The 25,757-nt window shown below is 35.9% G+C and overlaps 3 protein-coding genes across 6 annotated transcripts; 2 read left to right on the plus strand and 1 right to left on the minus strand.

The window, feature by feature from the left end:
• Nucleotides 1-975: 975 nt before the first annotated feature.
• On the plus strand, nt 976-7,060 carry phkg2 (phosphorylase kinase, gamma 2 (testis)). The gene is made up of 10 exons (XM_079850843.1): nt 976-1,165; nt 2,033-2,136; nt 2,213-2,388; nt 2,468-2,522; nt 2,600-2,665; nt 2,758-2,921; nt 3,008-3,098; nt 3,191-3,344; nt 4,447-4,572; nt 6,031-7,060. Exons 2-10 carry the CDS (start codon nt 2,042-2,044, stop codon nt 6,274-6,276), a joined length of 1,173 nt encoding a protein of 390 aa, XP_079706969.1. The 5' UTR covers nt 976-1,165; nt 2,033-2,041; the 3' UTR covers nt 6,277-7,060.
• On the minus strand, nt 7,052-11,800 carry cfap119 (cilia and flagella associated protein 119; the record flags this gene model as incomplete). The annotated part of the gene is made up of 9 exons (XM_079850844.1): nt 11,665-11,800; nt 11,537-11,571; nt 11,345-11,410; nt 10,415-10,581; nt 10,228-10,298; nt 8,735-8,851; nt 8,553-8,628; nt 7,932-8,048; nt 7,052-7,212 (listed from the first exon to the last, which is right to left on the minus strand). Exons 1-9 carry the CDS (start codon nt 11,683-11,685, stop codon nt 7,052-7,054), a joined length of 831 nt encoding a protein of 276 aa, XP_079706970.1. The 5' UTR covers nt 11,686-11,800.
• A 233-nt stretch (nt 11,801-12,033) lies between these two features.
• rnf40 (ring finger protein 40) lies at nt 12,034-25,096 on the plus strand. 4 transcript variants are annotated; one of them, XM_079851005.1, is made up of 20 exons: nt 12,034-12,114; nt 13,204-13,347; nt 14,554-14,721; nt 14,876-15,200; nt 16,935-17,132; nt 17,259-17,380; nt 17,932-18,078; nt 18,460-18,534; nt 19,006-19,125; nt 19,205-19,384; nt 19,477-19,612; nt 19,920-20,041; nt 20,972-21,234; nt 21,625-21,742; nt 21,844-21,996; nt 22,113-22,325; nt 22,908-23,033; nt 23,165-23,305; nt 23,405-23,506; nt 24,418-25,096. In XM_079851005.1, exons 1-20 carry the CDS (start codon nt 12,103-12,105, stop codon nt 24,592-24,594), a joined length of 3,042 nt encoding a protein of 1,013 aa, XP_079707131.1. In that variant the 5' UTR covers nt 12,034-12,102; the 3' UTR covers nt 24,595-25,096. The 4 variants fall into 4 exon arrangements, with proteins under 4 accessions (XP_079707131.1, XP_079707132.1, XP_079707133.1 ...); XM_079851006.1 differs by having other exon boundaries at nt 21,844-21,993; XM_079851007.1 differs by lacking the exon at nt 12,034-12,114 and adding an exon at nt 12,229-12,258.
• Nucleotides 25,097-25,757: the final 661 nt, after the last annotated feature.

A 25,757-nucleotide genomic window follows, 5' to 3' on the forward strand; every position in this document is an offset into this window, starting at 1 on the left:
GGGAATGTGTAAAATGTAGGCTTCACACTTTGAACACAGCAGTAGTTTTGGTATTTACGTTTCTTTCTTTACTCATTTGACTGAGTTAAGTTTGTTCTGAGAGCATATGTGACGCCTCCAAATGCAGACACAATGCTTCTTTGCTTCTGTTTATATGAATATTATATATAATAAGCTTTTTTATAGTCACAACCGTTTATAATTTCATGTTATAATATCCATACTTTCATATTTAAAATATTACTTTCATTACATTATTTTTGAATTGTATTATTTATGTAAATGCATCTGTGCCACATCTGTGAAGCATTGAACTTGCACGTGTAAATGCACTTTTTTTTATGTGGTAGCCTAAATATTCAGCTTCACATTTTGTTTCTGTTGGAAAACTCTTTAAATATGCAATATTATGTAGGCAGTTTCAAGCCCATAGTGAGTGTTTTGTCCATGGAAATGATGACAGATCAACCAACGAGAGAAGGAAAAGCACACCCAGAAACAACCCAATCGGTCCAACCCAGTGCTTGCCTTGCTGCTGTTTATATCACTTTATCATTATTTAGTCAATTTCGTCAATTAGAGCTGTTCATTTTAAAGTCCAAAACGTAGCATTTTAAATCTGAGTTCCCATGGAAATGGTCTTGCTTTACTATTGAAAGTGTTTTACAGACTAATGGTGGATACCAAGAAAAAGTAAGTAGTATTTAGCTAGTCATGTGATCGCAACATGTCGGCCCCCATAAGGTGACCCACTCCTTGTAACATAAAACAGTGATTTTTTACACATATTTTTCAAAATTACTATTCATTTTCGTATGTAAAACATTATTATTTTTTAAACAGTTTTTAATTATATTTATGTTGCCATATCATAAACTTAATAACATTTTTAGTAAATAGTCTGTGCCATTAGTTACCCGCTCCGTCCTGTAGGTGGCAGTGACAAATACCGAGTGTACCGCAGCTGTCATTTACAAGGCAGAGAAGTGGGTGTCGACGGTGTTGTTGACATTGCCCAGTGCCGACTGCCCAGGAGCACTATAAAAGTTCTCAACAGTGATATGGCAGTATTGTCAACCGCTCCAATTTCATGTCTTCAGCCGGACAGTTGAAAACACAGACCCGTCAGATGACTGTGCACTTCGGCTGATTTGTGGAAGTGGTTGTGAGTACATTCTGTTTTTCAGGGTTGGGACAAGACAGCATACGAGGTCAATGATCGCAACGGCTCGTTTCTCAGAACAGTTAGACTGTTTGTCTTGCTCAATTACTACTGAAGTTAGCTGTTATTTCACATGTATGTGGGTATTACTCTGATTTATTATTTGCATTTTGATGCATTCATTATTAAAAAACAAGGGAAGTGATTTTTATAATTTACTTTTTGATGCACGAATTACTAAATCACCAAGGAAGTGATTGTATTTTGCTTCAAAACAAGAATATAATTATTCAGAATAACGATGTATTTTGATAGGGGTACTCATTTGTCCGCTGTAGTCGACACCATTAATTTAGGGTTGACATGTAAACATATATTAACCAGTAAGAAACTAGTACAACTAGTAAGAAAGCATGTCCGTTATAATGATTAACTTGCAACATTTATTATGAACATGTAAAATAGCATGCTATAATTATGATCGATCCTGAATAAAAAAAAGATAGCAGATTGTATCTGTAGGAATTTCACACATACACAACCCCCCACCACACATGCACGTGCACACGTCCTTCTTGTGTACGTGCTGTTTCCTGCATGTCCATATTTCTTTATTTCCACAAAATATAATAATAATAATACACTTTATTCTATAAAGCGCCTTTAAAAGCAGCTTCTCAAAGCACTGGAGGCGCACGCAATATTGTTAACCTAAAACATTTTTATTTTTAAAAGATATTTATACATTATACTTACAAATACTGGTAAAACATTTTAAATACCAATACTTCTACTACTAATAATACTGTATTAGAGCTTAATTCTTTCTACCTTCTCTTCACTCAAGGTAAATAAACATGTCTGTTTTAGGTTATCAGTATGACTCGCGATATCATTCTTGGAGATGAGCTGCCCGACTGGGTTGGGGCAAAAGAGTTTTATCAGAAATATGATCCCAAAGAGGTGATTGGCAGGTGAGTATTTGTACTATTCGGCAGGTGTTTTAATGTAATTTATTGAGATGTCTTTACTAAACTGTCCCGTGTGCAGAGGTGTGAGCAGTGTGGTGCGCAGATGTGTCCACAAACACACAGGACAGGAGTTTGCAGTGAAGATCATTGAGATCACTGCAGAGAAAATGACAGAACAGCAGTTAGAGGAGGTGAAGAGCTCCACGCTGAAGGAGATCCACGTGCTTACTGTGGTGAAGGGCCACCCGTCCATCAGTGAGTCTGAATGCTACTGCTGGAAATGATGTGTTCAGCCCTTTCTGAGTAGTAACTAACCTTATTTGTGCTTTTTCAGTCACACTTATTGATTCTTATGAGTCAACAACCTTCATATTTTTGGTATTCGACCTGTAAGTATATTATATATTATTATATTATATTTACATTGAAAATTCCAAACAAAATTCACACACAACTTTTCGTACAGCATGAGGAGAGGAGAACTATTTGATTACTTGACTGAAAAAGTCACTCTAAGTGAAAAGGAAACCAGGTACGTTTTTTTCTCAAATCTTGTTTAAAGTTTCTGTGGTTGCAAATTTTTCTTCTCGTACTATATTTTGGTTGCAAATGTTCTTATTTTAGGAGTATGATGCGTGCTCTTCTGGAGGCTGTCCAGTATCTACATTCTCGAAACATTGTACATCGTGACCTCAAACCTGAAAATGTGCTGCTAGACGACCAGGGACACATCAAACTTTCGGACTTTGGCTTTTCGGTCCAGCTGGGGCCTAATGAAAGACTAAGAGGTGAGAAAATCAACACTGTCCTTTAACAGCGACAAATCACATCAAACACTGTTTGAACACTGGGCTTTGTCAATTTCCCTTGTTAGAGTTGTGCGGAACACCAGGATATCTGGCACCAGAGATTCTGAAATGCTCCATGGATGAGACGCATGAGGGATACGGGAAAGAGGTTGACCTGTGAGTAAATAACATTCATATTCTGCTAATAAACCTTTCTTTTGGGTCACAAAAGCATTGTGGATGGTTCATCGTCCCATGTTTTCCCACAGGTGGGCTTGTGGTGTGATCCTATTCACCCTTCTTGCTGGGTCTCCACCGTTCTGGCATCGCAAACAGCTGCTGATGCTGAGAATGATCATGGAAGGCCGGTACCAGTTTAGTTCTCCAGAGTGGGATGACCGGTCTGACACCGTCAAAGACTTGGTGAGATGCTTTGCATTGTCTTAAAGGAGAACTCCGGTCAATTTTAACATTGAGCTCATTTTTTTGTACATTTGGAGTGCTGTCAATACAGAGAACAACGACAAAAATCGGTGTTGCCTACACCGAGTTATTCTATTTTTAAAATTTGCACCCTGTTGACTTCAATGGGGCAAGTACTAAACCTGCTTTTAGCCTCTTAACATCCTTGATGTGTCATTACAAGTGCACAGAAAATGTGAGTGATTCCTTCTGAGTGAACACGAGTGAGTCTGACTGCAGTAGATGTGAAAGAAATGTATAAAAATGATGTTATTTAAGCCAGCGCAAATACCTTTGTTTACATCCTGTTTTTCGGTTGAAGTCCAAAGTAGTCGATTGCCGAGTTCACGCGCGTGATCATAGGTATTAAACCTATGCGTGTGAACTCTGCAATCGACTACTTTGGACTTCAACTGAAAAACAGGATGTAAACAAAGGTATTTGCATCAAGGATGTTAAGAGGCTAAAAGCAGGTTTAGTACTTGCCCCATTGAAGTCAACAGGGTGCAAATTTTAAAAATAGAATAACTCGGTGTAGGCAACACCGATTTTTGTCGTTGTTCTCTGTATTGACAGCACTCCAAATGTACAAAAAAATGAGCTCAATGTTAAAATTGACCGGAGTTCTCCTTTAAGGCCAGTTCACACCAAGAACGATGACTAAAGATATAGTTCAAAAATTCATTCTAAATATAAAAGAATAGCCCACACCACAACTATAATGATAATAACACTGTGAAACGATATCGTTGGAATCATTTTCAGAGTGATTTTTTTTTTCTTCCAGCTGATGAATGATAAAAATATTGACAGTCAAATCAGAATCCATCCTGCTTTAAAGAGCTCAAGCATTTAAATATATAAATACATTTTAAATGCATAAATAAATACATTAGAATAAACTGAATGATATTGTCTGCTGGTGTGGATGCTAATATAGTTATCTTTATAGTTATTGTTCTTGGTGTGAACAGGCTTTTAGCATACAGGCTTACTGTCAATATTGAGAAATGCACCCATGTATGCGTTACACTCTTTGCTTAAAAAGTTGAAATTCCCTTAGATCTCAAGGCTTTTAGTGCTGGAACCCACACTTCGCCTCACGGCCGAGCAAGCTTTAGCTCATCCCTTTTTCCGTCAGTACCAAAAGGAGGATGTGCGGATCTTTAGCCCCAGGAAGAGATTTAAGGTGTGTGTTTTTGTTTATTTTTTAGAAATCATTCTAATATGTTGGTTTGCTGTTCAGGGGCCGTATTCACAAAGCATTTTATCTTACCACTAGGAGTACTCCTAAATCGCACTAAAAGATTTAAGCTAGGAGTTTTCTCTTAAAAGTTATTCACAACACCTTTCAGACCTACTCTTAGTAAAGAAAAATGACAACTCCTAAACTAAGAGTGAGTCTTCGTTGCTATGGATGACGTCATTACTCATGCACAAGCTCGACTGAAGTGACCACCTTGATTGGCTGATGATTGTAACGCGGGGATGATTCCAAACACCTCCCCTACGATGATGAGTGACAGGTGACAGGTCTGAGAATGCGTGCGCTACACAAGTAGTGCCAAGGACGGAAGATGATGAATAACTGAATAAATAGCCTAAATGAATAAAGAGTAAGGCAAAACAAATAGCCTAGTAGCCTAATGAAACATATGGATTGATGCAATATCTTTGCAACATTATTGAATTAATCTGTCACTATATGCCTCTGCCAACGTTTGCAAAGAGAAGAACATTTTAATTTGATTCACAATGAAACATTACAATTAGTTTACATGCAATGAGTAGCCTAGTTTTGGTTGTTGTTGGTAGCGTTATTGCATCCCTAGTTATGCCTACAATGCAAAATTGTTCCCTCGCGATTGGAAGCTCCTGTAGCCGCCGCAAACGCATTTCAAAACATCGCAACGTGAAATGCCACAAAAAGCGGTTTGTGAATAGGTCTTAGTGAGTTAGGAGTCCTCTCGACTTCTTTTAAGCTGTCCCAGGCTTAGGTGCTACTTTTAGGGCTAAAATGCTTCGTGAATTACTCTTAGTCAAAAAAATTAGGAGTCCTAAAGTTACGAGTGACACGCCCATTATTTTTAGGAGTTGCTCCTAAATTCGCCAGTTAGGAGCTACTTTTAGCCTTAAAATTCTTTGTGAATACGGCCCCAGGAAAGGTTTCTTGTTATTATTATCAATGTTGAAAACAGTTGTGCTGCTTAATGTTTTTGTTGAAGCCGCGATACATTTTTTGGGGGATTCTTTGAAGAATACATAAAAGAATATTTATTTGAAATAGAAAGCATTTAGAAAATTTATAAATGTATTTAATGTCACTTTTGATCAATACTTGCTGAATTAAAATATTAATTTCTTTAAAACAAAATTACTGACCCCAAACTTTTTAACTGTAGTGTATGTTTATTTATATATTTATTTTCTGGTTTTTGTTGGTTGTTAGAATTACAAATGCAGTCTGGCATATATAGTATGTATTTTTAAAAATTGTGTCCACTTGTCATTACAGGTTCTTCTGAATTACAAAAAAAAAAAAAAGACCTACATTTTAAAATAGCTATCTTTTTTGTGGACAACAGTATAATTATACTATACAAGTATAGTTCCAATTGTAATTCAAAACTGTTCTTTGCATCTTCAGGCCCTGATCTTGACGGTGTTAGCTTGTATACGAATGCAGTGCTGCTACTACCGAGCCAGACCATTAACAAAGGAGCTCCTAGCAAGAGACCCTTATTCCATCCGCGGTGTGCGCAAGCTCATTGACGGCTGTGCTTTCCGCATATACGGACACTGGGTCAAGAAAGGGGAGCAACAGAATCGAGCTGCTCTGTTCCAGAACACTGCTAAAATCATTCTACTGGGCCTTGAAGACTTTGAAAACTAAAGGTCATATTTTTGTTTCTAAAGATGTCCCTCATCTGTCCATTTACAGTTTTATTGTTTGTTTGTTTTTATGTGGTTATAGCCTGCCTGTCAAAAAGGCACACAAAACACAGCAGTTTGATTTTTATAGATGATTTTTTTTTTGTCTTCAAAGAGGGATGGTGCTTTTTGATTTTAACAGCATTTTAACCTCATTTTAACCACTCACTGTGGATTTTATTTTTTAAATGTATTTTGCGATGGTATCTTCTAATATTGCTTATTATATGGACCAGCTTGATATGAAGAGATAACGTTTAAAAAAAAAAAATGACTAGGATTTACAATTAACTATCAGATTGGACCGAGCTTGTTTCCTAGTCAAGCTCTTTAGCCTTTGTCTGTTATTGACACAAAGCAGATTGTATATTTGAATTTATTATTACTGTTATGCTTCGAAAACAATTCCAGGTTGTTGAAGCCTAAACCATAGATGGACAGGGAACATTTAACAGGATTTTAAGACTTTCAATACAAATACTTGAAACATCGCATTACTACTGAGAGTTGTTTTAAAATCCTTACAAAGTTGTCTGTACAGGTTTTATTCCTTTTTAACCTCTACATATGTCTTACCACTTGTTTCTTTTTATCACAGTTGACTAGACATTATCCATTCATCATCAAGGTACTGTAGTAATTCTAAACAGGTATACATAAATTAATAATATAATGCATTTTGTGCGTTTTTACTTTTTGAAAGGAGTGGTTTCAAAACTAAAGATGTGGAACATTTTTTACTTCTTAACTTGAATCTTGGCCTCCAGTTTACTAATGGTATCATTAAGTTGATCAGCACTGTCCTGCAGACGTTGTTGTAGCTGATCAGTCAAGCGCTTCACTTCATCCCTCACTTCTTTTTGAACTATGGACCTGAGCTCAGACTTTGAAGAAGAACCTTGTGGGGGAAAAAAACATACATAAACATATACTTTTATTTTATTTATGGTATGCAGTGAGTATTACATATTAGAGCATGCAGTCTGGCATAAATACGTAATCTCTTTAAAAAAAAAAAAAAACACCTAAAAATACAATTTAGTGTACATTGGGCACAAATGTATAATGCCACTCAAACATTTAAATGTTGCTTTAATTTTTTATTTTTTTTACTACATATATATCTATATAAACAGGATAAATAAAATATTACATTATGCATTAATAATAACTGGTAACACTATACATTAAGGTCTTGTTAGTTAATATTAGTTCATGCATTTTGCTATCTTTAACAATGGGCAATACATTTGTTAGAGTATTTATTGATCTTTATTAATGTTATTTAATAATTAAAAAAAAATACTGTTAAGCTGTTCAATGTTGGTTCATGTAAGCTCAGATCCATTAAATAATATTAACAGATACAACTTTTGTTTTTAATAATGTATTAGTAAATGATGAAATTAACTTTAATTGAGATTTATAAATGCTTTAGAAGGGTTTTTCGTTGTTAGTTCACGTTAATTAATATAGTTAACTAATGTTAACAAATGGAACATTATTGTAAAGTGTTACCTAATCATTTGTTAAGTGGGAGGAGAAATGGATGAACTTATTTACTTCAGGAATTAAATTAAACCAGTTGAATTAAAACATACCGGAATATATAACTACCTTGGTTTGGACTGTCTGTCTCTGTGGTCTTCATTTCTGGTAGTGCAGCACTTTGTTGAACTTCTCCATCCATTTCTGTCTCCCTCTCAGTTTCTTTATCTCCATCTGCAGTACTTTCTTTAAACAACAAATGACAGTATATACTTTCAAATATCAGTTTTATATATATATATATATATATATATATATATATATATATATATATATATATATATATATTAATATATATATATATATATATATATATATATATATATATATATATATATATATATATTAATATATATTATATTAATATTATATATATATATTTATATATATATATATCATAAAATAAAATAAAAATCAAATTCGAACGGGTATCAAATATCAATGTATTCGAATATATTCTAATATCTACGAGCTATGAAAACAACGTTTACAAGCAAACACATTTACAAAAAATAATGGCCATAACAGGTTCGAATATTAAAGGCTGCCTAATATTCGTTCAATATGATTATTTTTTTAAATATTCAAATTATATTCGAATAACGAAGTTCAGAGTCAAAGTCCTAATATATATATATATAGAGAGAGAGAGAGAGAGAGAGAGAGATTTTATCAGGTGTGCATTAGTACCAGGTTGGGCAGTTTCCTCTGTGTTGGTGTCCTCCTCAGGTATTCCAATATATGACAAGGATATATCCAACTGTACCTTACCATGCAAGAGGAAGAGGTCATAAAATTAATTGTTCTGTCAACATAAATTAGAATTTAGTGCTAGTACTAAAGTATCTGACTTGACAAATCCATAAACTTACCTCTGGAGTAAAAATGTATTTGTATAAAAAATAATGTCTCATATATGTGTTGATGAAATAGTATAAAATTTGTGTCATTTGCTCCAAGCTGAAAAGGTCGATACTGAAAGGAGGCCTCTGTGTTTAATAGGGGAAAGAACAAAAGAGGTTTGAGCACAAAAACATTTGTTAACTTCCCAACAGTTATTATTTCAAAGCAGATATATGATTACACAACTGTTTAAAATTTGTGGTTAAGGCTGCATTTATTTGATTAAAATACAGTACAAAATGAAATAACTGTTTTCTCTCTTTATACATTTTAAAATGTCATTTTTCCTGTGATGGCAAAGCTGCAGTTTCAGCATCATTACTCCAGTCTTCAGTGTCACATGCTGAGGTGGACAAAGTACACAACTTCCTAACTTGAGTGAAAGTACAAATACTACAGGTCAAATATTACTCCGTTACAAGTAAAAGTACTCATTTTTAAAAGTAAAAAATAAATGTCAATGCATTTTGTTATTGTTGCATTGTTGTACGTAATACTTACAGTACATTATGCCTCTGAATCTATGCCTGCCTACCTACCCTCATATCAATATCAGATGTATTTCTAGAACACAGGTCCAGTAGTGGGATTGAATGTGAGATTGAATAAGTGCACTCAATAACGTCCACAATGGTTTCGGACACCAAAATGGCTGTTCCCTCAAATACTTCCCTATTTAAAGTTTGTTGGCTTTTAGTATGAATGTGTTAGCCTTACTGTTATCTATAAACTAGTGTGCTCCATAACAATGACAAAATTCGCATTTAGAAGTCCAAACCCAACGTTGAAAATCAGGTTGATGTCAGAATCCAACGTCAGATTGACGTTAATCTCCAGTGTTGGACAGACGTTGTATTGTGGTTGAAAATGAAAAACGGATTGACGTCAGAATGAAACCAACATCAGTCGGGTTCTGACGTCAACCCGACTTTCATTTCCAACCACAATGGATGGTGACGTCAATATGACGTCGGGTTCTGACGGGTTCTACTCAAGGACCTTGACAGAAATGTAGTGGAGTAAAAAGTATGATATCTGTCTTTCAAATGTAGTGAAGTTAAAGTAAAAAGTTTCCAGAAAAAAAATAACACTCAAGCAAAGTACAGATACTCAAAAAGTGTACTTAAGTACTGTACTCAAGTAAATGTACTTGTTACTGTCCACCTCTGGTCACATGATCCTTCAGAAATCATTCTAATATGCTGATTTGCAGCAAACATTTCTTTTTTTATTATTATCAATGATGAAAATCGTTGTGCTGCTTAATATCTTTGTGGAAATACATTGATACATTTTTTTTTTCAGGATTCTTTTTTTAATAGAAAAAATATTTGAAACACATTTTTTGTAACATAAATATCAATTTTGATCAATTTGATGACTGAATAAAATTCTTAAATTGATTTCTTCCAAAAAATAAAATCTTACTGACCCCAAACTTTTGAATGGTATATTTACATACCCTGACTGAATGGCAAAGCAGAAGTTCACTGCAGTAGGTCAAACAGTGATCTGTGTTATTGAGGGGTGTTTCTGAAAATGTTTTACAAGAATGTTTTAATATTATATAAGTATGAGAATATTATCTTGTACAAAATTATAAAGATATTGTTAATTATACAATAACATGATTACTATGGCTGCATCACCTGTGTTGAACTGATGCACGTTTTTTATAATGGAGATGAGAACAGAAGTTTGTTCCCTGTTGAAATGTTTCTCTCTGCAGAACAGCACTAGATTTGTATACAACTCAAGAAGTACTGCCTGTTTTGGCTGAGGCACATCAGAGATCAATAATGCACGGCACAAAATCCTAGAGGGGAAGCAAACAATGTGCATTCACGTAAGATCAATCAATGTGTCATCAATTATGATTAGCATCATTCCGGTTATGCAGCACCTTTTGTAATTCAGGGTAGCTGCTAGATTTTCTATAAAAATGTATTTGGTCTATCTCAGGCATTTAAACTTGTTAATTATAGCTTGGTTATTTACACAATGGTAGGAAAATTAGCAGGTTGCCTAACAAGATAAAAGAGGTAAAGTTAGCCACTGTTCAGCGATGGACTTAAAAGATAGTTTAGCCTACATGCGGGTGTCACCTTTAAGTTAATCTTGGTATTTTTAACTATTATATTTTATAATGTCACACTAATTTATGTAATAGTGTAACATGACTGACTGTTTAAAATTAAATAATAATGTAGGCCTAGACGTTATTCACAGCAGCGCCATCTTTGATTTTTAACGGGAATGAATAATGAAAGCGAGGCTGTGAGGGATAGACATGCTAGTGGTGGGTTTTTGCATTGTTCTGCTGACGAAATCCTGCAAAATATCTAAACAAAGAAATTTCAGAAACGTTAGACACAAAACTCCAAACAACATGAGCTGTGGAAAATTATAAGTTAAGTGATCTAAGAGCTTTATTCAGCGGATGCCATTGAAAACACGGCAAGTGTATCCCTCCCTCACAGCCTCGCTTTCATACTTGTCATGGCGCTGCTCTGAATAAGGTCTATACAAATTAGCATAATATGCCTATCTTAAGCAATATTTGTAATATAAATGTAAACCTTTCAATCTCAGGTATGGAATTGGTCTTCTCAATCTCTTCCATATCACTGTGTTTCAGATCTGCCCTAGAAATACAGTCAACAAGAATAATTGAGGATGTTTGTGTCTAAAGATACTGAAAATGCAGACTGCATTGGATGTTTTATTTATTTAACGTAATTTTTTTTTGTGGGACCTAAAGTTAACGTTACCATAACAACACCCGTGCTCTTGGAGGCTGGGGCTCCTAGAAAAGATTACAATTAACGTAAAAAATTATTTTACATAAATGTATATATATTCCCGATCTCTAGATTCCATGAAAAAGTATAGCTTTTACCTTAATGTTCTCAAAAGGCATAATTTCTCCCCTCTGACAGCCTCTGAAAACGGCTCTATAAAAACATTAATCTAAACCACCTGTGTGTGTTACATCGTATCCTAGCAACTACATTTCAACTACATACCCACTAACCACTGATAAAAGCCACGAAAACTTCACATGAGGATGCACGTTATTATTTTTAATATGACATTGAAACGATAAAAAATAGGAAATAAATGTAAATATTGTTTTAATTGCACGTGTCTTAAACAAATCAATGAATAAACTAATATTAAGAACAACATTTAAGAACTTTTATTTTCACCCTGGGATGTAGAGGAAGTGACGTAAAGTATCAGACTAGCACCAGATTCTCTGCTAGCACGAAAGAGTCCGCAACCAAACGTTGTTCAAATAGCTCACTTCGAGCAAATACGTCTGTGATCACAACAAATGTCTAAAAAGGTATGAGTGCTACAAACAAAGTGTGTACACATATGTTAGGGCCTGTCTATACCCGCTCACTTTTATTTTGATAGACAAAAATGTGTCCTGTAGTGTCAGTGTTCACATATCTACTGTTCTTCCTGGTTTCCGGTCGGAGCGGAGGTTTGTTTCTGGTTGCGAAAAAGTCACTAACACAAATCTATTTTAATACACGTTTTTAACTGCGGAGTACCTAAAACGTTGTAGTATCATGTGCGACATATAGTTCTAACATAATGCAATTTATAATGTAAAAAATACCCATGCTTTTGACCGTTGTATCTCGCTTGCTAGGCTTTAGCTAGCATCGAAGCTAAACTCACTCAAAGGGCCACTGTTGCCTTAAATTAATTGGAAAAAAACGTATTACTGCATGAACATGTGCCCTGCGTATCATGACTATAATATCTTCTTTATAGATCATTTCATTATGTAATAATCCATTAAATATGAATTAGATCGAAGACGTCCGCCGTGTTAACCAGCGACAGAACATTTCAAAACTGAATTACGTTACATCCTAAGTGTTTCAGCTTAAATCTTCTTATTGTTATCGTTAAACAATATTTTCAATTTTAGGCCAGATAGAAATTACCTGCGCAAAATCTCTTTAACTGTGGTCTTTGTTTGACATCGTCAGTACTAATAGCTGTCTTGGAACTATACAATGTAAAATGATTTAGTTAAAGTGATAGTTCACCCAAAACTAAAAAATATCAATCACTTCCTTCTTCCTCACCATTATGTTCAAATATGTATGACTTTCTGGTTTTCTTTAGAACATAAAAGGAGATGTTGTGCAGGCATCTTTGTTTTTCCCCATACAATGAAAGTGAATGATAACTGAGGCTGTCATTCTGCCTAACACCATTTTTTTTATCCCACAAATGAAAAAAAGTCATACAGCTTTGGAACAACATGAGGAGTAAATGATGCCAGTTTGGTTGAACCTTTAATTTAACAATACTGCCTGTGCTTTTTAAGAAATTGATGCTTACCCTTAAATTTGCGTCTGTTGTAGTTCTGAATAATATGATAATAGTCTATCTAACACTGTGAATTTTGTAGGGAAGCATGTCTGGCACAGGGGGTGGGAAGCGCCCCTCAGGAGGGGATAGTCCTCCTGGCGCACCGGAAAAAAAGATGAAGAAAGAGGAGAAGACTACCACCACTCTCATTGAGCCCATCCGCATTGGAGGAGTTTCTTCTACGGTATGTTTCATGTACCAAAACAAAATGCGTTGTAGCTGTTGGGTGCAGTCTTGCAATATTTTGTGTGTTTTTAACATAGACATCATTAAAAACAATCACCCTCAATTAGGGGTGTAACGATACACTCATGTCACAATTTGATGCAATTCACGATACTGAACTCATGACATGATACTATTGTGATACTTTAAGCCAAAATAAAGAGTTTTTATTATTATTATTTATTACTTCTAAGACATATGGTAAAAAGTTGGTATTTAATCAGAGGTGAAATTGACTAGGATTAGTCTTGGTCCCCAATGCACAGGGCAATGGTGACACCAGAATAAAAATATTCATGATTATGAAGCTAAAAATACAGAATTATGTTAGACACATACGCTTGCACTCGTTCACAGAATAATAATAAAAATAATATTGGCCCCTTTTTAAAATCAGACATTTGGCATTTTCAGCACCCGCAAATATTCCACCATTGCATTATTATACATTATATTCAACATTATATATATAGTAGTTTAATGTAGTTCAGTCACTGAAACTCATTTTTTCTCATGCAGTAGTACACTTTCAGTGCAGGCCTTCATTTGATCTCTAATAAAGCAGCGCACGCATAGATACTCCTGATAGTTTCACTATGTCCTGTCTCTCAATCCCACTTAAATTATAAGAATAAACTATCTAAAAGTCATCATACTACAAAAACTAAAAATGTGATTTAAATGATGTTTGTGCTTTCACTTTGAGGAGTGCCGCTCCAGCACATAAACACCTCAGATGATCAATGCTATCAATCACAGTTCTAATCGCAAAGCATGTCAAATGACTATTCCCCAACTTTAAATTGTTTCTTAATTTATTCACCCTCATGTCATTCTCTCACGTCATGCACAAGTATGCGAGTACTTACTTTACTACAGCATGTGTGTTGATCAGTTTTATTATCAGTGTTGAACCGTGATACATTTTTTTTCAGGGTTCTTTGATGAATAGAAAGAACAGCATTTATTTGAAATAGAAATATTTGAATCTTTTGTCAAATTGTAAATGTCTTTACTGGCACTTTTGATCAATGCATCCTTACTGAATAAAGGTCTGACCCAATACTTTTGATTGGTAGTGTTTTTTAAACATTCTGTCATAACCTTCAAAATCTTTGTAGATAAGATTGACTTGTGTAATTTTGCCCCAAATATATTTGTGCAGGAGGAAATGGACATGAAGGTCATTCAGTTCAAGAACAAGAAGCTCTGCGAACGCCTTGAACAGAGGCAGGCTTTGGAGGATGAGTTGAGGGAGAAGATTGAGAAACTGGAGAAGAGGCAGGCCACTGATGACACCACCCTGCTTATCGTCAACCGCTGTTGGACTCAGGTTCACCACTCTTCTTTTCTTCCAATGCTATACAATGACAATAATAACAATACAAAACATGAAAGAATCGAAATATACATTCCATATATGACATCTATTATAATAATAGATAAGAGTTATATTGTAAGGACTTATTTGAACTCTGTTTTCACAGCTTGAGGAAAATATCCATGAATTGCTGCAGCATGTAGAGCCCAAGGATGCCCCAGCTTCTGTCCAGACCCCTGCCACCCCTCCTGTTCCCGCAGACGTCCCAGTTCCTGCTGTAGCTCCATCTCCTGCTCCTGAACCTCCTGCTCCTTTGCCGACCCCAATGGAAGGGGATGATGGCCTACCCCGGCCGCCACCTGAGGGGGTGGAAGAACCACCACAACAACCAGTGCAAGAAAAGGAACAGACACAGGAGCAAGAGAAGCAACAGCAGCCGCCTGACTCTGAGGAGAAGCTGACTGATGTACCAGTGAAGGATGGAATTCCCGGTAAATATACTGAGTTAGACTCCGATGCCATTCGCACAACATTTAAAATAAAGCGTTTTTTCATAGTTTATATTATACTAGTTTTACTCGAGTCTGGTCTTGGTCTCAAGGCTATTTTTTTGAAGGTCTCGTTCTTGACCACATTTGTACTTGGTCTTGTCTCGGACTAAGAGGGCTTGATTTTATCTCAACACACATCTGTGTTTCCTTACTGAATGAATCAGCTGCTTCGAACAAATCGTTTGAATATATGATTCCGTGACTCATTAAGTGATTTGCCGCCACTTACTGGTGGTTTTAGTTTCATATTTAAAAGTATCATTTTATTTTTCCATCATATTTCTTTATTTAAAATGATATTTTTAAAACATCTCAGCATTATTTATGCAGTTGTAATTGTACCAATTCAGATGCAAACTTCTGGTTATTCTTACTGTATGTATTGAATAACTATAATACATTTGTCAAGCAGTAAATGTGGCCCTTTAAGATGAAATTTAGGCGTGCTGGTCTGGTCTCACCCTGTCTTGATCTTGGTTTGGTCTCGACACACGCTGGTCTTGATTTGGTTTATGTGGTCTTGACTACAACACTAGTTTATACATTTATCCTATTAACCCTATACAACTTAATGTCCAGGAAAAGCTTAGGCTGAAAGGAAGTAAAAAGGCACGATTTGCAATGGATGTAGATGAAATGATAATACAAGCTTTTGCTTTCTGCACCATCTTTAAAAGTCAGCAAAACATTGGTCTCTTATGGCGGAGAAAAAAAGAGAAGAGCCCCTGTTGCAGCCTGGGCATTGAAAAAAATTCATGTAGCTGCAGTTGGTGTCCACCTGAGTTAATGTCATTTGCCACTGGTGCTTTTTCAATGATGTACGACTCGCATTGATGGTAATATCTGATCTGTCAGCTTATATGGCAGATGCAAATGCTCGTATCCAATTCATCTTATGAATGAGGCCTAAAGCCAATCTGAGAATATCAGAATCCATGTGCTTTTTTCCTGCTTAAGGCCCGTTCACACCAAGAACGATGACTATATTAGCGTCCACACCAGCAGACAATGTCGTTCTGTTTATTCTAAGCTCTTGCTTGTCTGCCACTTTAAAAGCTCGAGCTTGTTACAGCAGGATGGATTCTGATTGGCTGTCAATGTTTTTATCGTTCATCAGCTGGTTAAAATCGTCCTGAAAGTGATTCCAACGATATAGGTCCTCTGTGCCTTTATTGTTATAGCTGTGGTGTGAACTCTCCTATTCTTTGATACTGAGAACGATTTTTAGAACTATATCTTTATTGTTATCTTCATAGTTATGCACGGGCCTTTACATGTTTGTGGGTCATATCCGATCTGTGCCGTATGGGAGGAAAAAAGCGGAATTGGGTCACTTGAACCATGAAATGTAAATGCGGCTATTGATTTACATTACAATTGGTCAGAATTTCATCTTATTTTTTTTTGGCCATATAAATAACAGCTAATGCACCAAATTGCATATTTTTGCTCAGTTTCGGCCTCTGGGTAAAATTTAGATTCTCTTTGAGTGTGAGCTCCATATTCTCATAACATAATACTTTATAAGCCATAAAAGCCTGATGTATCAAAATAAATACTCAAGATACTCAGACCATAAATGAAACATAAAACAATAATGCATCTAGTTTCTATTAGCCTGCCTATAGCAGCTTTTACCATTTACATTCATATTGTATTTGATCTGTTTTGTAGCCCCTCCACCTCCACCACCTCTCAGCGTGAGCGCAAAGGCTTTCCTGGCAACTCTGGATAATAGCAGCGAGGAGGAGCTGACACTGCAGCTACAGGACAGGATGCAGTTCAGCAAGGGTGCTGTGGCCTGCATGGTCTGCATCTTTGACCGCCTGCATAGCAGCATTGACGAGCTGTGTACTAGAGTGGAGTCAGCTGGTAAAATAAGAGTTCATTTGCTATGATTTTCAAAGCACAAAATGTTTATTCCAGAATAAAGTTTTTGTTTGATCACTGTTTGAACAAACACTAAACTGTCGCTCTTGCACTTTACGTTCTAATCAGTTTGTGAAGATGACAGTCAGCGAGAGATAATTGCCTCAAACCGCACACTTCTAGAGGAAAATATTCGACTGCAAGACCTTGCTTCCTCCCTTCAAGGGAAACACCACAAAATGTCATTAGAGGTATCTGACAGCCTAGTTTTGTTTGACCAAATTTTATTTACAGTATATTTACTTAGTTATACACTACCATTGAAAGGTTTGGGGTTTGTAAGATTTTTAAAAAAAACTATTATTTAGCTAGGAAACGTTACATTTATAATATTATTACAATAAAACAGTTTTAAATAAATGCTAATTTTTTTAACTTTCTATTCATCAAAGAATCATGAAAGAAATTTTATTGGGTTTCCACAAAAAAATTACACAATACAACATTGATAATAATAAGAAATGTTTCTTGAGCACCAAATCAGAATAGTAGAATGATTTCTGAAAGATCATTTGATACTAAGAATGGTTGCTGAAAATACAGTAATGTCTGCTGAAAATGAAAGTAATAATATTATTGTTCTTATTGTACTGTTCAAATAAATGCAGCCTTAGTGAACATAAGTGACTTCTTTCAAAAACATTAATCAAATCTTACCAACCCCAAACTTTTGAACAGTAGTGTGATTATATGTGTTTTGCACACTTTGCACTGTTCTTAAGACCAGTCTTTGCTTCCACAGTACAATGAACTGGTTGACAAAGTTACGAGTTCTGAGACTAAAGTGTCTGAAATGGAAACGGCTGTGGAGGACCTGCAGTGGGACATCGAAAAACTCCGTAAGAGAGAGCAGAAGCTGAATAAACACCTAGCAGAAGCTCTGGAGCAGGTCAGCTTTCCCTTTATCTCAGAAATCACTGTTACATCCTGTTTAATGCTGAGCAATTTATTTTATTTAGCTTCCCTGAATTTGAAATAGAACATACATTTTCAGTTTTCATGCAATGTATTTCTTTGCCATTCTTGATCCTTTGTAGTAATTAGGGATGTTAACGATTAATCAACGATCGATTAATTGTCGATAATCAATGTATTATGTGCTGTTTGCTCCTTTAGCAGTACTTCCTGTGAGTAAGGAAATTGTACTGCAGGAAATTATACTAATCTTGTTTCATCGTTAACTGTAGACACAGTTTAGTATTACTAGCAATACAATTATATGTTATTTGTTAATTTCTTGAATATGTGTGTTTTGTTCCCCCCAAATTAGCTTAATTCTGGTTATCATGCCACTGGCAGTTCTGGTGGGTTACCAGGTGGTCAAATCACACTCAGTATACAGAAGGTAACAGTGCTATTATTCAATCAATTATATAATGTATATACATTTTGAATTTTAGCTTTTATCTTTTTATGTATTTTTTTAGTTTTCCTTATTTTAAAGTTTTATTAACTTTGTGATTGTCATTTTTATTGTTTTCTATTTCTATTTAACTTTTATTTTTATTTCAGTTTTAGAAAATGTACTTATTTATTTCAGTAAGTTGGCAAGGCAACATTTCTATTTTTCGTGTTTTATATATATATATATATATATATATATATATATATATATATACATTTATTTTGGTTAATATTTTTTTTCTCTCATTTGTTTTCAGTTGTCTAAAAGGATTTATGTTAGTTTTAGTTAACCATAACAAACAGTTGTGTGAATATATCATGAGAGAATTTTTATTAATTAGAATGATGTAGACCTGATTGCAGTCTGGGATTTGTACGTCAGTTTGTCTAACGAGTAATTCTCTTCTATCAGTTTGAATCTCTGAATGCCGAGTTAGAGCAAAACCAGGAACTTGCCAACAGCCGCATGGCAGAGCTTGAGAAACTTCAGCAAGAATTACAGGAAGCTGTTCGGGAGAGCGAGAAACTGAAGGTGGTACAGTTCAATGAAAGTTCAATAAGAGTACAAAAAAAGGATGTAATTTTTTACTGACCTCTACATCCCTTTGTAGATGGATCTGAGGAATATACCAGAGGAAGTGTTGAAGGAGACGCCAGAGTACAAGTGCCTCCAATCACAGTTCTCTCTGCTGTACAATGAGTCTCTGAGTGTGAAGACTCAGCTGGATGAAGCCAGAGCTCTGCTGCTCACAGCCAAAAACGCTCACCTGCGGCAGATAGAGCACATGGAGGTGAGAGGGATGATTGGACAGAAATGATTGCTGGTAGTCATATCTGAGCATGTTTTTTGTGATCGTTTGAATGTCATTCTCTCTGTTTGTAGAGTGACGAGTTGTCTCTTCAGAAGAAGTTACGCACTGAGGTCATCCAGCTTGAGGACACGCTGGCCCAGGTGCGCAAGGAGTATGAAATGCTACGGATAGAGTTTGAACAGAATCTTGCTGCCAATGAGCAAGCAGGTAATGTCACTGATACAAGTAATTTGATTTTATTCTTTTCGGTTGCCATGCCCTGCGGGTGAGGTGGGATTCCTTAGTGGTGAATTTCCCAAGGCCCGTTTGCTTTACAGTAACCATGACTGTAGCGAGGAAGTCTGTGGGGGTGGTGTATCCTGTCATCACTTCTCTGATTGTTCAGTTTTGGCTGGTGTTCACTTTTTATCTAAGCATCATGAACTGAGACGTCTGTAATTCTATTAGAATGACTATCAGCATCACCATCTCTCTCTCTCTCTGTCTTTTTTTCTTTTCTTTTCTTTTCTTTCAGGCCCAATAAACAGAGAAATGAGACACTTAATCAGCAGTCTGCAGAACCATAATCATCAGCTGAAAGGGGATGTGCAGAGATATAAAAGGAAACTACGTGAGACACAGATGGAAATAAACAAGGTATTTCTCTTGCTGGTCTTCGTTGACAGTTTTCCCACGATCACAGAATTTTGAGTTGGAAACATTCAATTACAAATATTATTTTATACCACTAAATCACACACACAGACAGACAAATCTCTCTCTCTTTTTCTATCTATCTATCCATCTCTCTCTCTCTCTCTCTCTCTCTCTCTATATATATATACACACACACACAGTAGAACAATAGACAAAGAGAAAGTCACTCTTTCTTTGCAACTTTTTTGTAACAAATTGTAAGCATTACTCTGTTTATTTTTACAATGAAGACTTTTCAGTGTTATTTATACATTTTATTGCTTTAATTTCTGTAGTATTTCTTACTCAAATATTACCGTCAGACTCACTTGAAAAACTTTAAGCTGTGTTTAATTTTTCCTCTTGTTTCGATTGTACTTATTTGTGCTATCGTTTTGTAAATTTAGTGCATTGTTTCAAATAAAGCCTCCCTGTGCTTTGTGTAAGCTCCTGCAACAAAATTACCCAAATTACCATATTTATCAAAGCCCATCTTCGCCCTTTATTCAAATATATTAGTACAATTTTTATAAAGATTTTGTAAGAATATTGCATAGTTGTGGAGTCAATTGTTTTATTTGTGATATCACAAAGAAACTAACATGTGTAAAAAAAAGAGAGAACCAACAAATGTGTGTGTGTGTATATATTTTTTATTATTATTATTATTATTATATTAATATTTATATATTATTGAATATTTTTGTATAATAAATGACCATTCTTCATTTGTAATTCACTTTAAGTTCACCCCCCCCCCCCCCCCCCAGAAATTTTTTTTACTACCTAATATACCATTCACTTATGTTATTGTATATGTGAGCTGTTACTTTCCTCAAAGTAATTGAATTTTCACTAAATATTGTTCTCTGTAAAACTGTTGTTTTTCAGTTGAAGTGCCAGAGTGGAGATACAGGTGCACTGATGTTGGAAGAAAGCGTGGGTGATGGAGGACTAGAGGTAAAAAAAGAGGAAGATGAGGACCAGGAGGAGGAGGAAGAGAGGAGGAGAGAGCTGGAAAGGCAACGGGCGCGGGAGAGAGAGAGGGAGGCGGAGAGAGAGAGGGAGCGAGAAAGAGAACGGGAGAGACAGCGCAGTGATGAGCTGAAAAGGAAGGACTCAGATGCGCTGAAGATGCTGAGAGGAGAGCTCAAGTACATCTTTCAGCCTTAATTATGATTCTCAATACTGCTTGATTTAATATTATCTGCTATTTTATCAATCATGCTGAATATATATGGACAATCGTAATTAATATACAGTGGCCCCAAGAAGTATTTGCTCTTACCTAAAAATTCATTGCATTACATAACAAAATATCAATGCAAGTCACACACACACACACGCCATGTTCTTTTTTTATAACTAATTAATAATAAAACATAATATTTCAAATAAAGACAAAAAGCATTTCCCTTTGTGTTGTATTTTAATGTGCTTTATTTTAGGCAACTATAATATCATCTTTTAAATGCTATTACATAGCATTTAATGAACTTCAGATCTGTCACCTTACCCCCATATAATTTGCGTCACACCAACAGAAAAGCTCAGGAGTCTCAGAAGGAAATGAAACTACTGCTAGACATGTACAAATCAGCCCCAAAGGAGCAGCGAGACAAAGTGCAACTCATGGCCGCAGAAAAAAAGTCCAAAGCAGAGGTATGTGAGCCAACCAAGAACAAAACCATTGCAAAACCATTAACATGCAGTTCACTTGGGGTGGTCCTTCTCTTAATTCTAATATCAACATTGTCTGGTAGGTGGAAGAGTTGAGGCAGCGAGTGCGGGAACTCGAGGAGAGGGAAAGGAAAGAAAGCAAGAAACTGGCAGATGAAGATGCCCTCCGCAAGATCCGTGTGGCCGAGGAGACCATCGAACACTTGCAGAAAAAACTGGCTGCTACTAAACAGGTGGTGTGTCTAGTTGGTAAACCTAGTTATTGTAAACAATTGTGTTAGAATCGTTCTAGTTCAACAACCTCTGTAGCTTTGAAGCCAGTGCACTGACAGTGCCCGTGTGGACCTTTCAGGAGGAAGAGGCTCTGCTGAGCGAGATGGATGTGACGGGTCAGGCGTTTGAAGACATGCAGGAGCAGAACAGCAGGCTCATGCAGCAGCTCCGAGAGAAAGATGATGCCAACTTTAAACTGATGAGTGAGAGAATCAAATCCAACCAGATTTACAAGCTTCTGCGGGAGGAAAAAGAGGAGCTGGCGGACCAAGTGCTCACTTTCAAAACTCAGGTGTGCAAGGAAAAAAAGCATTTCCTCATACAATCACCATGTCTCCAGTCAAGAATTTACGGATGAACAAAAACAAACATGTTCTCATAATCTACTAGTTGGTGGGTTTTATGAAAAACTAGTCTACTGTGGCTGCGTCCAAAAGCTTAGAACGCTAACTGTTTTTGGACAGGCCTCTGAAGCAGTCTAATGATTTACAAAAACAATTTTTGCCGTTCTTTTGAATAGCTGTAGGGAGCACAACAGATGTCTCAACTTTTTTTTAAATTTGCAATATTTTTTTTTAGCTTAAAGTTCCTCTTTACTCAAAAATACACACATCTGTCCTTTAAAAATATCCTTAAAGTTTTCAAAATGGAGACCAAAGTACTGCAACTACAAAATAAAGCAAAAATCTAGATAAACTAATTGACTAGTTGGTTTATAGTCAACTAGACGGCCCATCCCTGCTAGAATTAAAGCTAAAATTGATGGGCCTTTCCATTTTTGAGGGAGTAAACCTGCATGTAATATGTTTAATAACTTCTGGTTTTGCAATAATGATTTAGTTGCATCATCTGCTCTTTTTACTGCCCTTCCCAGGTGGACGCTCAGCTGCTGGTAGTCCAGAAACTAGAAGAGAAGGAGGGTGTCCTGCAGAGCACACTGGCCACTCTGGAGAAAGAGCTGGCGCTGCGCACTCAAGCACTGGAGCTCAACAAGCGCAAGGTAAAACCGGAAAGATCACAGACGCCCACCTCTGTTCTGATGTCCATGACAACCATGACTCAGCTTAGCCAACCATTAGCATGTATTTCCAGATGTGTGTTTAATGCTGCTTTTTCTGCACAATGGCTCAGGCGGTGGAGGCGGCCCAGTTGGCCGAGGACCTTAAAGTGCAGCTGGAACACACTCAGACCAAGTTGAGGGAAATCCAAGCCTCGGTACTAGACAACCGCACTGCCCGTGAAAGGGAGAGTGCCAACCTCAAGAGAGCACAGGTACATGGGCACGTGTTGTAGATATGTTTGGGATACAAATGAGTGGGAACAGTGTGTGGAACTCTTCTACTATGCTGTTTTTTTGTTGTTGTTTTTCAGGAGGACTTGTCCAGGCTGCGGCGTAAGCTGGAGAAACAGAAGAAAGTTGAGGTGTACACGGATGCTGATGAGATTCTGCAAGAAGAAATTAATCAGTATAAGGTGAGGATTGGCTTTTCAAAGATTATTTTTATGTAGACAACCAGTCAAACATAAACTAGTGCCCTCAGCTAGTTCCCTGTTTTCCACATTGATATGTTTCTTGAGTGCCAAATCAGCATATTAGAATGATTTCTGAAGGATCATGTGACACTAAAATTATGTAATGGCTTGTGTAAATTCACAGGAATAAATTACTTCTTTTTTTTTTTCTTTTTTTTTTAATGAATTAAAATGGAAAACAGTTATTCAAAATTGTGATATTTCACAATATTACTGTTTTTACTATTATTTTGAGCAAATAAATGCATCCTTGGGAGCATGAGACTTTCCAAAACAAAGAAAAATCTTACCAATCCCAAACTTTGAACAGGAGTGTATATAATATTTATTAATTTAAATAGATAAATTAAAAGATTAAATATATATATGTGTGTATATATAAAATATACATATGTATAAAATACATTATAAAATCTATAATATTTTTATATTTTAATTCTATGTTGTAAATTGTTGTTTTTTTATAGAATAATAGTGAAGTCATCAAAATACTGAAAATAGAAATGGAAGAATGAGAAATTTGTTGTTACCAAAAAGCTATCATATAATTTTAGCTTCTTCAAAGTAGGCCTGCGTTGCGTAGATTACACACTGTAGCCATTCTTTCAGCCATTCTTTCATCTTGAGGAATCCAACTGGGATGGTGTTTTTTTTAAAGGAGTTCCCATGTGTTCCCATCCTGTACTATTTAGTCCAACTCATACTTTAAAATAAAAAAATTCAAACAAAATTTTAGTTTTATGGAGAATTTGTGTCTATGAAATCATTTTCAAACATTTGAAATTTTGACTGTTAGAGTAGCTTTATAAGTGTATTATTTGTGCCTGACCTGACTGTTGTCTCCATTCCAGGCTAAATTGCGTTGTCCCTGTTGTAATACACGAGATAAGGAGACTGTCCTCACCAAGTGTTTCCACGTCTTCTGCTATGAATGCTTGAAGACTCGATATGACACTCGCCAGAGGAAGTGCCCCAAATGCAATGCTGCATTCGGAGCAAATGACTTCCACCGCATCTACATCACCTAATTTAGAGTGGACTTCTTGATGGACTGAAAACAATAGATGAGAAAAGAAGGGATGAAAGTGGTCTTGAAGCACAGGATTACCATGCTGTGGTATTTTAAAATGCTCTAAAGGGCCACTTTTGCCCATCTGTGATAGGTGGTGCGAGTGACCAAACAGACAGTGACAGAATGGAAACAGTTGTGAAGCAGTCATGGTCTATAGCACACACGCAGTGCTCCTTCATTGCAGAGGAATCCATTGAGGGTTTTTTTTTTTCTCTTACTTTTTTCTGTTTTATACTTGCATTTTTGAATCTTCATGAAAAAAAAAAGACTGTATCTGCTCAAATTTCTAAATATCATAAACGTCATAATCCCACAGAATATGACAGATTTTTAAAGTTCACAGAAGCTGTTTTGTTTTGACAATTATGGCCTTATCCGTTTGAGTCATACAGTAACTCTATCCAGTAATGTAGTTAGTCAGTCAGTCAGTCAGTTTCTATGGTGACACTCAATGTTATTGAACCCCTTAAAGTTAGTAATGAACAGATGTGATGGGTACTGGGTGGACAGAGGAGAGCTGCAGAATTAGAAACATAAGATTGTGGTGCAGTGACTTTAAAAACACACAACAGAGAGACCAAGAAATATTCACGCAAAAGAAAATCAGTCTCAACTGATTCAGCTTTAGACAGGTACCATTAATACCCAAACACTCAGCAGATAATACATCACCAACATGTCAATAACTATTGCACAATTTCCTTTAAAAATAAAAACTGGATACAAGTATTTGTGAACTCAGCTCTTTGCTTTGATGTCAACCTATACACATCTTATAGAGTCATTACGCAATGTGTTTAAGCATTGTTTTCCCTAAAGCTATTGTTAAGTTTTTGTTTTGATTTTGCAATGAAGATTGATTGGGTAGTTAAAGCTGAGTTTTCATTTTAACAGTGATGTGAAAAAGATGAAACGGGACTTTCCATGGACATACCCTGAAATATTACAGTCCATATGCTTTCTGCCAATACAATCCTATTTCCATAATGCATGTTGATTTAGTAACTTCAGATGGTTTAGATATGCATAGTTGCATATGATTAGGCATCAGAAGAGGATCACAGGAGAGAGAAAAAACTACCCTTTGTGTATGTTTTTTTTTTTTTTTTTTTTTTTTTG

Source organism: Squalius cephalus, assembly GCF_949319135.1.
Source record: "Squalius cephalus genome assembly, chromosome: 19".
Taxonomy (NCBI): domain Eukaryota; kingdom Metazoa; phylum Chordata; class Actinopteri; order Cypriniformes; family Leuciscidae; genus Squalius; species Squalius cephalus.

What these genes read in the sequence shown, in the direction of transcription:
- phkg2 (XM_079850843.1), top strand. Translation starts at nt 2,042, where the DNA reads ATGACTCGCGATATCATTCTTGGAGATGAGCTGCCCGACTGGGTTGGG. An exon ending in CCCAAAGAGGTGATTGGCAG is followed by an intron (nt 2,137 to 2,212) that starts GTGAGTATTTGT and finishes TCCCGTGTGCAG; the next exon opens with AGGTGTGAGCAGTGTGGTGC. An exon ending in ATATTTTTGGTATTCGACCT is followed by an intron (nt 2,523 to 2,599) that starts GTAAGTATATTA and finishes CTTTTCGTACAG; the next exon opens with CATGAGGAGAGGAGAACTAT.
- rnf40 (XM_079851005.1), top strand. An exon ending in TAGCAGAAGCTCTGGAGCAG is followed by an intron (nt 18,079 to 18,459) that starts GTCAGCTTTCCC and finishes CCCCCAAATTAG; the next exon opens with CTTAATTCTGGTTATCATGC. An exon ending in TGCTCACTTTCAAAACTCAG is followed by an intron (nt 22,326 to 22,907) that starts GTGTGCAAGGAA and finishes TGCCCTTCCCAG; the next exon opens with GTGGACGCTCAGCTGCTGGT.